The 13,100-nt window shown below is 36.4% G+C and overlaps 1 protein-coding gene and 1 long non-coding RNA gene across 5 annotated transcripts in view; one reads left to right on the top strand and one right to left on the bottom strand.

The window, feature by feature from the left end:
• The window catches only part of LOC127950697 (uncharacterized), a 371,356-nt gene that overhangs the window by 176,526 nt on the left and 181,730 nt on the right, over positions 1-13,100 (top strand). The window lies entirely within an intron of this gene.
• dis3l2 (DIS3 like 3'-5' exoribonuclease 2) overlaps positions 1-13,100 on the bottom strand; it is a 249,626-nt gene that overhangs the window by 6,634 nt on the left and 229,892 nt on the right. For all 3 annotated transcript variants that reach the window (XM_052547869.1, XM_052547870.1, XM_052547868.1), the window contains 7 exons: positions 6,300-6,379; positions 5,859-6,042; positions 4,912-4,998; positions 4,583-4,730; positions 2,559-2,689; positions 2,215-2,319; positions 119-223 (listed from right to left, as the gene is read on the bottom strand). In XM_052547869.1, coding sequence (XP_052403829.1) covers positions 119-223; positions 2,215-2,319; positions 2,559-2,689; positions 4,583-4,730; positions 4,912-4,998; positions 5,859-6,042; positions 6,300-6,379 — 840 coding nt within the window. The remainder of the gene's footprint in view (positions 1-118; positions 224-2,214; positions 2,320-2,558; positions 2,690-4,582; positions 4,731-4,911; positions 4,999-5,858; positions 6,043-6,299; positions 6,380-13,100) is intronic.

Consider the following 13,100-nt stretch of genomic DNA (forward strand, 5'->3'; position numbering starts at 1 on the left):
GTTTCAACATTTATAAACTGAAAATATTGAAATTCTAAGTACACTCATCATAAACCAATGTGTCAGAAATTGAGAAAACATGTTTTTAGCAAACAGAGAGATGCTAAGAATAGTACACCTGCTGTGTGGACTCTTTGCTGGGGTCACCTTGTTCCCAAACAAGCGTCATCTCTGGTCTCTTTCCCACTTTACGGAAGTGGACTGCCTTCAGTCCCTCTAATGACTTTAGGAGAAAGACAAAATTTATTATTCATTATCACATGCATTATTAAAATGAAATGAATTTTTCATCAGTTGTTGCCATTTATATTGTGCTGGTTTCATTTTCTGAGCTCAATTTAATGTCTCATTTACATTCCGAAAAGTTAAAATGGTCTTCATAACATAGGGGATACAGTTAAAGAAACTTGGTATAAGGAATGATATTAATCTAAAAATTAACATGACAGCATGTCAACAGAAGGTAAATGCTCCTATCTTACATATATCTAACATATTTTTGGAATATACAAACTGTAACTATGAATATAAATACTAGGGCTTCCCCCCCCAAATAATCAACTAAACACTGACAAAAGGCTTAGATGACTAAAATTGTATCAGTCGTTTAGTTGCAGAAACAAAATGGTCCATGACAGACAGATAACTAGCAGATGGTCCTTCACGGACCTCAGATATGGTTTATTATTTGAAAGAGAGATGTTTAAGTAGTGATTCATTGTAGTTTATATACATTTAGAGTGCAGAGCTTAGGAATGACAATGCACCTTGGTGACGACTAGGTGTGTGACCGAAGCCAAATACCTTATTCTGAAAAGCACTGATAATAACTTCAAAAGAATAACAAATAATTTTGGCAAATAATATTCAGCTGAGGCTGGCTCAGTCACTCCTCATGTTTGCTGGCTAACAAATTAGTGCCATCAGTGCGATATTACATAGACATCTTTAAAATGCAATTACTATGCAATAATGAGTGTGTGAAGTGAATGGATGTAAACTTTATTTCTGTCATGGCAACTTAAAGGCCTCCCAAGTAAATTTAAGTAAATTAATATCTATCTATCTTTCTTTCTTTTCTTTTCTTTTAAACGGCATAATTGCTTCTAAGGCTATATTCATGGCGAGAATAAAGTGCAATCAATCAAAAGGAAGTTTAAAATGTATTTCTTCTAGAAATCTTAGAACCATGTTCAGATTCACTTGATTAAAAACTTTTTTTAAAGTATCAACAGAATAAAAAAGGTTTCTCACAGGGGGAGATGTAATACAATATAGAAGCATATGTTTAATGGACAATGAGTTTTGACAAGATTACCATTTTGGAGGATTTTCTCCTGAGAGTAAAAGTTTGTGTATTTTTTTTATTTTTATTAAATTAATCTAATTGTACGATTAGATGACTAATGACTTACATGAACGACTATTAGTTGACTAGAAAAATCTTAAGTCAGAGGCAGCACTTAAAACACTATTATTTGAGTTCTAATATTTTAGAAAATGATTGACACATTAAGACATTAATTTAGAACTCCAGTCGTGTCAGTTAATTATCTGTTAACAAGCGTCAGTTGTTGGTAAGGAAAAAAAAAATGAAATGAACATCTGTAGTTGCTAGTAGGCCTGGGCGATATATCTAACGATATGATGCGCATCTTTTCAGTAAATCTGGTTCCGTGATTACCGCTAAATCGCCATCACCTGCTTTTAAATGGAACAGCATTTAATAGACAGAGCCGTAGATCACTGACAAGCTACGCAATATCGTGTTCATTATCCCAGATGAATTGCCTTCGATAATGAACAGTATCAGTTGATACCGATTTAGTAGTAATCACGGAACCAGACTTACTGACTAGATGAGCATGATCATATTGTTAGATATATCGTCCAGCCCTAGTTGCTAGCATGTTTTAACTTGTCTAACATGTTCATAGCATATATTAGCACATTGCTAGCCTGTTTAAGGATGCTATAGCATGTTGCGATAGATACAGAAGGAAAAGCTTCCATGTTCTACAAGGTACTGCAAGAAAAGTTGGTGCTTAATTTGTTTTTTACTATTATGGTGAAATATGGGGACAATATGTATGGCACAAATGTATTTTTTCAACAATTTTAGTTCTATTGTGAAGTACGTTTAACCATTTCTAAATAATAATAAATAATGATAAGCTACGAAAACAAACAGAAGTTGAATACAGTCATACATACATTACAGTAGATGCGTTTCTGCACTCCGTAGCGAAGTACAAGCACATCAAAGGACTGGTCTAGAACTCCCATCACCATAGCTTCTGAATCCAAAGGACCACACTCCTACAAGCAATATCACATGCATGAATAAATGGTTCAGCTGTGTTTACAAACTTTTAACATTCTTTGCCTTGGCAGATCAAACATTTGGAAGATCAACAACAACTATGCTAACATGATCAAGGGCAAAAATAATTTAGTAAGTTTATTTTATTAATATTTAACCATATAGATAATTTTTTACTCTATGTGCATGCTGTTCAGATGATTAATAAAACCTGAACTTTTTCTATGATACGTACCTTAACAAAGACAGCAAAGAAAAGTTCAGAGCTCAGCTCCTGAACTCTCTTTGAAGCAGTCTTTCTGTCATTGCAGTGGGAGGCCAGTTTGTGTACTTCCTCTAATGAAAGACTCAGTGGTGGTCCACAGTCTGTAACGGCACAGATTAATTGAATATGAGGCTTCAGAAAGAACCATTACTAAGCAATGAACTTAAAGTCTGTATGATCTTGAAGTTGCTACCAGTTGTAATGCTAAACTAAATCGAATATTGAATAAAACAACAACAACAACATTAAAAATAGAGGGCAGAGCTTGATTTGAGCACACCTCCTCACCGCCTCTTAATTTAAGCAGACTGACGACTAGAGAGAAGTGGTTAAAACTACCACTAGATGTAGTCCTGTTTATTAAAATTCAAGCTATCCTTCTTTGTTTATTGCTGAAGCCATGGCCCACAAAGATGTGTTGTGGGTGAAGGTAAAGGTGAAGATGTGAAGTGGTACTAAATAGGAGAAGGGTATAAATGTACAGGTGAATCTCAATAAATTAGAATGTCATGGAAAAGTTCATTTCAGTAATTCAACTCAAATTGTGAAACTTTTAAATGCACACTGGCTGAAGTACTTTAAGTCCTTGGTTCTTTTAACTGTGATGATTTTGGCTCACATTTAACAAAAACAAACTAATCTCAACAAATTAGAATATTTCATAAAAAAAAAAATTAGTATGATCATTTACTGTACATGTACTCAGTACTAGGAAGCGGCTCCTTTTTTTTAAATTACTGCCTCAATTCGGTGCGTCATGGAGGTAATCAGTTTGTGGCACTGCTGAGGTGGTATAGAAGCCCAGGTTTCTTTGACAGTGGCCTTTAGCTCATCTGCATTTTTTGGACTGTTGTTTCTCATTTTCTTCTTGAAAATACCCCATAGATTCTCTATGGTGTTCAGGTCTGGTGAGCTTGCTGGCCAATCAAGCACACCAACACCATGGTAATTTAAACAACTTTTGGTGCTTTTGGTAGTGTGGGCAGGTGCCAAATCTAGCTGGAAAATGAATTCAGCATCTTCAAAAAGCTGGTCAGAAGATGGAATCATGAAGTACTCCAAATTTCTTGGTAAACGGGTGCAGCACTCTGTGAACAGCAAGCTTTTTTGGCAATGAATGTTTGTGGCTTACCCTTCCTTGTGTAGGGTGTCAATGATGTCTTCTGGACATCTGTCAGATAAGCAGTCTTCCCCATGATTGTGTATCCTAGTGAACCAAACTGAGAGACCATTTTGAAGGCTCAGGAAACCTTTGCAGGTGTTTTGAGTTTATTAGCTGATTGGCATGTCACCATATTTTGAATTGGTGGGTTTTTGTTAAATGTGAGCCAAAATCATCACAGTTAAAAGAACCAAAGACTTAAACTACTTCAGTTTGTGTGCACTGAATTTAATACACGAATTTCACAATTTGAGATGAATTACTGAAATTAACTTTTCCACGACATTCTATATATTGAGTTTCACCTGTATTTCTAATATATTAGATGTGTCATGGAATACTATGAAGGCCATGACATCCTAAAGGGCTGCTTTCTCTTCAGCTGGATCTAGGGTAGTATTCTAGATAGAAGGAATCATGTATCGTGCCAAATACCAGACCATTCAAGCACAAAATCTGAAGGCCTCCATCAAAGGAACACTCCACTTTTTTGAAAATATGCACATTTTGCAACTCCCATAGAGTTAAACAGAGAACTTTGCTGCCATAAAATTGGTACAACAGGAGTGGAGTGTTCCTTTAAGGAATTTCATCATTCAGCACAATAATAATCGAAAACACAAAATTAAGTCATCAAAAGTTACATCCTCATTACCATCATCCTGAACATGCTAAACTATGTTCAAAGTGTTGACTCCATTCAGAGCATAGTGGAAGTGTAGTATGGATCTCACTAGAGAACAGGCACCAGGACATTGAAAACCCCTAGTGGTGCTGGGGCAGAGTCAACAACTAGCTACATGCAACCATACTTAACAGTAGGCTAACTCACAAAGGGAGGCAGCCAGTAGACGGTGCACTACGACATCAACATAGCGCCGTATAGGTGAAGTGAAGTGTGTGTAAAGAGGAACATTCAGAGCATAATGACGGAAGGAATTCTCATCTTTCAGAGCTCCAGTACAGAAATATGACGCCATCTAAACAAAACCACAACATCAAATAATTCTGATTAGACCAAAAGATTTTCAGTATACTGCTACAAAAAAAAAAAAATAAGAGTAATATTTTCTTGCTATACATCTTATGAAAATATACAGCAAAATAGCAGAAGTACAGAAATAATATTTTAAATGTTGATAAACAGGAACAAAACTTTACCTGCATTGCCCTAGAGCACATGTGAGTGAGAACTTCCCTCCTGGAAGCAGCATACTCATCATTATGAAGATTTTCATTTAGACTCATCTGTCAAAATAGACACACATTAGTGAGCCCAAACACACACAAATATTCTGTCCTGCAACAATGACTAATAATAGGCAATAAACCTAGTAAGAAGGGTTCTGGAGATTGAAAATAATGTTTTTGTTCTTTAATAACAACTTGATGTGTCCCAAAAGTAACACTTTCTGTATGTTATTACAAATATTTTAGAAAGGCCACATAACTTATTACAGTATCCTAAAACATCTAAATAGCAATTTGGCTACTGGTTAACATTTTGGCCAATGCATTCTAAGTTGAAAAGCACTGCTGTTTCACACGTTTCATTTCCTATATGGAACAAAACAATGTGAACTCACATTCACAAGAAAACATTCACTTAAAGTAAGGACAAAACCATTACTTGACTTAGGATGTTTTTTCACATTGTGTCAGGTTCACAAAACTGTCAGTATCAGATGAGAACAATACTTGAATTGAGTTGGATGAAGAAACTAATGTCATCTATTGAGCTGCTTTACAGCTGAACAGGATTAGTTTCATAACTGAGCAATTTGCTAAATCAACACTGTTATTAAACTGAATCAACTTAACATAAAAATGACTTGAGCTCAATAATTATTTGATTCTGTGGAGCAGCTTATATCTGAACAATGAACAGACTTGAGCTGAATAAGAGCTGCGCTACACCAAAATAATTCAATTTGTTTATTTAAAGTAATAGGAATCATTGATTGCTATTTTCCTGTTTATCCATTGAAGCCACTTTGAAACACATTGTATTGTGTAAAGCACTATAAATAAAGGTGACTTGAGTCAGATGTTAATTTGCTTTTGTTGCTTAAGTTGTAACCAACAACAACAAAGTTTTAAATACCCACATGGAGTCCTCTGGATGAACTGAAGTCAATGTCAAGCCCCATCTGGTCACAGAACTCCTGCAGGTCATCTAACATTTTGCTCTGGGGTGGCGGGTGTCTACGCAGGATGGCCAGTTCTGGGTATGTGCGGTAGATCTGATGGGCAGCAGCCATATTTGCCAGCAACATGAATTCTTCCACCAGTCTATATCATAGAAAAAAAGGGTGGACAAAGGGGTGGACAATTTCTGGTAAATTTCCGGAACATTCTGAAAAATCCTGGAAACTTTCCAACCTTTTTTTTTTTTTAAAGCTTAGTATGAAGGTGTTCAGGGCACATGTTGTGCAAGGACCAGATTTGACCACTTCAATAGCATTAAGAAATCACAAACAGATAAATTATGGACTATGGACAAAACCCACATTCAGAGTCATAGCAATAGCTTTTGTTCAAGTTCTTACCTGTTGCTGTCCTGATATTGATAGACATAACAGCCCTGAGGCATGCTGGACTCCTTATCAAGGGTGAAAGATAGCTTCAGCTGTAACCAGGAAATAAAAACAAGCTGATTAGGTAATGTTTACTGCTACTGTAATTAAAACAGATCACCAAAATAGAGGAGTGAGCAGAGTGCTTCATGCAAATTACTGTAGGCATTATTTTCATTGCTGGCTTTGATAAACTTTGCATGTTTGCGACAATATTCTACTATTGTAATCTATAATCCTAAAATATCTTCAAGAATCAGCTAAAAACACATTTCTTCCATCTTTATTTGACCCTCTAACTCTAGCATTCTCTATTCTAACTCCATTATTTGAGAGAATAAAACAAAAAACAAAACTTGTCTTTTAGATTTGACTATTCATTTACTAACTGCTTGTTTTCTTTAAAACAACATTAGCTTCTCTATTCTTTGTGTATTCTATTCTACTATATGTGTTTTCTTTTTATTTATTATACAATTAACAAAAGCAAAAAAGGCCTCTAATACTAGTTTGCTCTATTATTTTTCTATTCAACTCTATTTGGTTTTCTTTTTTATTTATTATACATTAATAATAATAATAATGATAATACAAACTTGCCACATGTACTAACTGAGACTTGTTATAGCACTTCTGTATCGTTGCTCTTTTGTTTGATTCTTTGGATAAAAGCATCTGCTAAATGACTAAATGTACATGTAATGTAAAAATTCAAATGATATTCAAAAGTTCAGTTTGGGACACTGAGCGGCATCATAAAGCATAATTGTCTATTTTTGTAAAAGTGGCCAATTACATTTATATTAAACACCCAGTTTGTGCAAAATGTGCCTAAAACAGCAGAAATTAGTATTAATAAAGATAAAAAATAATAATAAAAAATGTCACAAATAATAATCTCAAGGTTTACGGAGTTGATTATTTTGTAGTATGAATTGGTCAGGTGTACTACAAACAACAGCTGTCCATTTGAGGAGGTGCATATGCAGTCAACAGAAGATCATGATGTGGAACCAGGCTAAAATATAAACAAAGCTTTAAGAAAATCACTTAACAGTGAGGCTCAGTGGGGAAAAAGCAATTTGCTGGGGCACATTATTAAGATTGGACTCTGGATCAATGGATAAAAGTCATGTGGTCCGATGAGCCTATATTTACCCTGTTTCAGTGATGGGCATAAAATAAAAATAAAAAAGTAAAAATGACCATCTGATTATACCTAATGACTGGGCTTTTCCATCAATGGATTTTCTTTCATGATGGCAAGGGCATATTACAAATGTAAATGCCAGGATTCACCAATTTCATATTGTGAAACAGTGGTTCAGAGAGCATGAGACATTTTCACACATGGTCTGTCCACCAGACCTTAGCACCACTGAGAATGTCTGGGATGTGCTGGAGAAGACTTTACATTTTATATATACATATACACTCATACATACATACGTACTGTGCATACAAACACGCACACACATACACACTTACCAGTGATACGCGGGTCAATGTATAAACAACCCTCACCGATGTTTTCAACTAACCCGCCCGCAACACGGACCGCAAAAAAAAGAAAAAGAAAATATTGTACCCACATGTAAACGTAAAATAGTGTTCCTGTAGCTTAATTGGTAGAACATTGCGCCATCAAGTGCAAGGTTGGAGGTTCGATCCCCCGGGAACACATGATAGGTAAAAATTGATAGCCTGAATGCACTGCAAGTCGCTTTGGATAAAAGCGTCTGCTAAATGCATAAATTTAATTTTATTTAATTTTGAACCCGACCTGCTTCCAGACCTGCATTTTTTTTTTAAGTAGTAAATGCTTCACCCCTTTATATTATATTATACCCCTTGGTTATCTGATGTTCTACGCGAACAAAAATACTACTGACCTTAATGTGTATCAGTCACTCCTATCTTCTTTCTCAGCTAATGTCTCCACTGCTAAAATGACATACTACCATAACAAAATTAACAATTCGTCTAACTCGTCTAACGCATGCTTTTCAAAAAAATTCCTCACTTCTTTCTCCTCCTCCTCCCCCTCCTGCTTCATCTCTAATAGCTGACGACTTTGCAACGTTTTTCATTAATAAAATTAAACACATAAGTGCACAATTTTCCACACCACAATCAGTCAAGCTCATATCACCAGCAAACATACACTCATTTACATCCTTCTCTTCACTCTCTGAGGCAGAAGTCTCAAAACTCATCCTTTCTAATCACCCTACTACTTGCCCGCTTGATCCTATTCCATCTCATCTCCTTCAAGCCATTTCTCCTGCAGTTGTACCTGCACTCACTCACATCAACAACACATCCCTCCACACTGGTGTTTTTCCCTCATTTAGACAGGCATAACTATATAACGTATAACTCCACTACTTAAGAAACCCAACCTCAACCCATCTCTTTTAGAGAACTACAGACCAGTTTCCCTTCTTCCTTTGATTGCAAAAACACTTGAACGAGCTGTGTTCAACCAAGTCTCTACATTTCTCACAAACAACCAATTGGCAGGAACCAATCTTGCTACAGAAGTGGACATTCAACTGAGACGACCTTGCACTCAGTTGTTCAAGCTCTAAGACTGTCAAGAGCAGAATCCAAATCTTCAGTACTTATCCTGCTTGATCTGTCCGCAGCTTTTGACACGGTTAACCACCAGATCCTCTTATTGGCAAAAGGCATCTCAGGAACCACACTTCAATGGTTTGAGTCTTACCTATCAGATAGGTCCTTCAAAGTATCTTGGAGAGGTGAGGTGTCCAAGTCACAACATCTAACTACTGGGGTGCCTCAGGGCTCAGTTCTTGGACCACTTCTCTTCTCTGTCTACATGGCATCATTAGGTTCTGTCATTCAGAAACATGGCTTTTCATACCACTGCTATGCTATGCTGATAACACTCAACTTTACCTCTCATTCCATCCCGATGATCCGACGGTTGCTATTCGAATCTCAGCTTGTCTAACAGACATTTCTTCCTGGATGATGGACCATCACCTTCAACTCAACCTTGCCAAGACAGAACTGCTTGTGATTCCAGTAAACTCATAGTTTCATCACAATTTCACCATCAAGTTAGGCACATCAACCATAACTCCTTCAAAAACAGCTAGAAGCCTTGGAGTTATGATTGATGATCAGCTGACTTTCTCAGACCACATTGCTAAAACTGTCCAAGCAGCAGATTTGCTTTATTCAACATCAATAAGATCAAGACTTTTCTTTCGGAACATGCTACACAACTTGTTCGAACTCTTGTTCTGTCCAGGCTGGACTATTGCAATGCCCTCTTGGCAGGTCTTCCAGCCAATTCTATCAAACCTTTACAATTAATTCAGAACGCGGCAGCAAGATTAATTTTGAATGAGCCAAAAAGAATACGCGTCACATCTCTGTTTATCAATATACACTGGCTTCCAATAGCTGCTCGCATAAAATTCAAGGCATTGATGCTGGCTCTGCACCCATTTACCTAAATTTGTTACTTCAGACTTATGTGCCCTCTAGAAGCTTGCGTTCTGCAAGTGAACATCGCTTGATTGTGCCATCCCAAAGAAGCACAGCCACTTTTACGGACTTTTAAATTAAATGTTCCCTCCTGGTGGAATGACCTCCCCAACTCAATCGGAGTCCTTAGCCATCTTCAAGAATCGGCTTAAAACACATCTCTTCCATCTTTATTTGACCCTCTAACTTTATCACTCACTATTCTAATTCTATTCTTTAAAAAAAGTCTAACTACCTTTCTAATCTTTTTGTATTCTATTTTCTTTTCATTTATTATGCAATTGTATGTGTGTGTATGTGTAAAGATCTCTAACACTAGCTTGCTCTCTTCTTTTTTTATTCTATCCGTTTTCTTTTTTTTATTCTATTATTTAAAATCCTATGCTACGTGTACTGTGTTAACCTAACTGAGACTTGTTATAGCACTTATATATCATTGCTCTTTTTGTTGTTTTTGATTGTGTCTACTGTCCTCATCTGTAAGTTGCTTTGGATAAAAGTGTCTGCTAAATGAATAAATGTAAATGTATATTAATTTAATTACTTTTATAGGCTATAGTCTACAGGATAATTAGCATTATGACTGCACACATAAAGCTTGCCACAAAGAACTGGTTAAAGTAATGATTATGAATGTGTCTAAATTAGCAAGGATACATTTAATTGTTTAGTAATAAAATGGTGTTTTCTGGGTCACTGCAAAGATGAAGTTGACGATGCGGACTCGCCATGAATGCCAGAGAAAAATGCACATTTCATATGGATTACATAATCAGAGAGTAGCCTATTTATTTTGGTTTAATATTTTCGTTTAAAAGTAGACATTTCAAGCTTTCTGTAATATATTGCCTATATTTATTTTTAAACCCACTGAATAAAAGATTAAGACAATACCTGACCCAAAATATCAGCCAAAGTTTCTACAGCTTTTTTCTTAGCTATTTCAGAATCTGGAAAAATTACTGGGGCTAACTTGTTACTGCAGTCGGTAGAGTGATATGAATGTGTGTGATGTATGGCATGATAAATGTTTGTCACTTCTGCTGCCGAAACTTTGTCAGCCTGTTCATCATTTGGTTTATTGAAAAACGGTTGCACTGATTTGCATGTTTCTTGATTAAGTGCTTTTTTTCTGTGGTACTCACATGCACCATGTCGCTTCAAGTGGTATTCTCCACCATGTCCCACAGAAAAACTGCTTTTGCATAAAATGCAAAACGCTCTCTCTGCTTCGCCATCTACAGGTCTTAACCAAGAGTGTGTTGCGGTCCATTAGCTATTAAAATTGCATCTTCTCTTTTCCGTTGTCACACTGGCCATGGCTGCTTAACCTGACCGTACAGCTTGCCCGCTCTCCAATTTGAGATTGTTGATAATGTTGAGGAGGCGTTTGTGCACCAGTCAACAGTTTGATTGATGTTCGACTCAGCCTATCGACTAATGCTTTTATTGCTCTCCTCTGAACTATTGGACATAAGTTAACAGTATGCCAATGGATGTATCCGTGTATTTATTAGGCAAAGTCGAATGAAAAAGCAGGACAGATGCTCAATTTGCTTGAGGCTGGACAAGGGTAAAATTGCTGTACAGTACAACGTAAAGCAGGACAGGTGATCGATCTATAATCGCGCCAATTATTCAGCCAATAAAGTGTAGGCCTATGTATTTCAAAATTTTGACTAGCCTGATTAATCACAAAGGTTTAATAGGCATCTTTATTTAAAATGACCTGACTGACCGTGACCCGAATATCATTTAAAAATATTTTTGGATGACTCGTAACCGCGGGCAAGCGCAGGCACCTGCTCATTTTGGATCAACCCGCGCATCACTGACACTTAACACAACAGATACTTCTGGTCCCCGAACAAACAAAATGTTTTAAGAGTTTTTAGGTAGAGCCCGACTGATATGGGTTTTTTGGGGATTAAAAACAGGCTGACATCGATATATTGGCTGATATTTATTGTGTATATTATAGCTGTTCAACGGATAACAAATCTCACGGTTCAGATCACATTACAGTTTTTGATAATTTTTGGTCAGAAAGAAAAGAAAAATATTTCAATTTATCTTGCTTTTCATTTATTACTTAGAGAAAAGTACTTCTTTGAAAGCACAGCAAATACTGCTAGACTTACTAAGAAAGTTTAAACTATTAAAGAGAAGAGAAAAGACAGTAAAAATCAGAACAAATACACAAATTACAAGCATAGATACAGTCAGGTTCATAAATATTGGGACATCGACACAATTCTAATCTTTTTGGCTCTATACACCACAACAATGGATTTAAAATGAAACTAATGTGCTTTAACTGCAGACTTTCAGCTTTAATTTAAGGGTATTTACATCCATATCAGGTGAGCGTTGTAGGAATGTGCCTCCGACTTTTTAAGGGACCAAAAGTAATGGGACAGATTACCAATAATATATCAAACTTTCACTTTTTAATACTTGGCTGCAAATCCTTTGTCCATTTGCACTTTGAAGTGCCGTCTGAAGCATTTGGCTGAAAATGAGCAGATAATATTGCCCGAAACACTTCAGAATTCATCCAGCTGCTTTTGTCAGCAGTCACATCAATAAATACAAGATAACCAGCTCCATTGGCAGCCATACATGCCCACGCGATGACACTACCACCACCATGCTTCACTGATGGTATGGTGGTATGCTTTGCATCATGAGCAGTTCCTTTGCTCCCCCAGACTCTTCTCTTCCCATCACTCTGGTACAAGTTGATCTTTGTCTAATCTGTCTATAGAATGTTGTTCCAGAACTGTGAAGGCTTTTTCAGATGTTGTTTGGCAAACTCTAATCTGGCCTTCCTGTTTTTGAGGCTCACCAATGGTTTACATCTTGTGGTGAACCCTTTGTCTTCTCTTGATTGTTGACTTTGACACACACACGCACACAAAGTTTTCCATGGTCTTCCGGGTCTTTTGGTGTTGCTGAGCTCACCCGTGCATTCTATCTTTTTAAGAATGTTCCAGTTGATTTGGCCACACCTAATGTTTTTGCTATCTCTCTGATGTTTTTTTTTTTTAATTTATTTTATAAAATGAGAATTTAAAAAAAGTTTGTATCAATACATAAGTGAAACACTTTAAGAGGAAAAATAATGAAATGGGGAAATTGGGTACATGTTCCTACATTTCTCAAGTGGTTATATCTAGAGGGAGATAGAATTAGGATGGACTGTATAGTACAAGGGTACATTTGTCTGTTTCAAAGTGAATTTAGAGAGAACAC

Source organism: Carassius gibelio, chromosome B2, assembly GCF_023724105.1.
Source record: "Carassius gibelio isolate Cgi1373 ecotype wild population from Czech Republic chromosome B2, carGib1.2-hapl.c, whole genome shotgun sequence".
Classification (NCBI taxonomy): Eukaryota; Metazoa; Chordata; class Actinopteri; order Cypriniformes; family Cyprinidae; genus Carassius; species Carassius gibelio.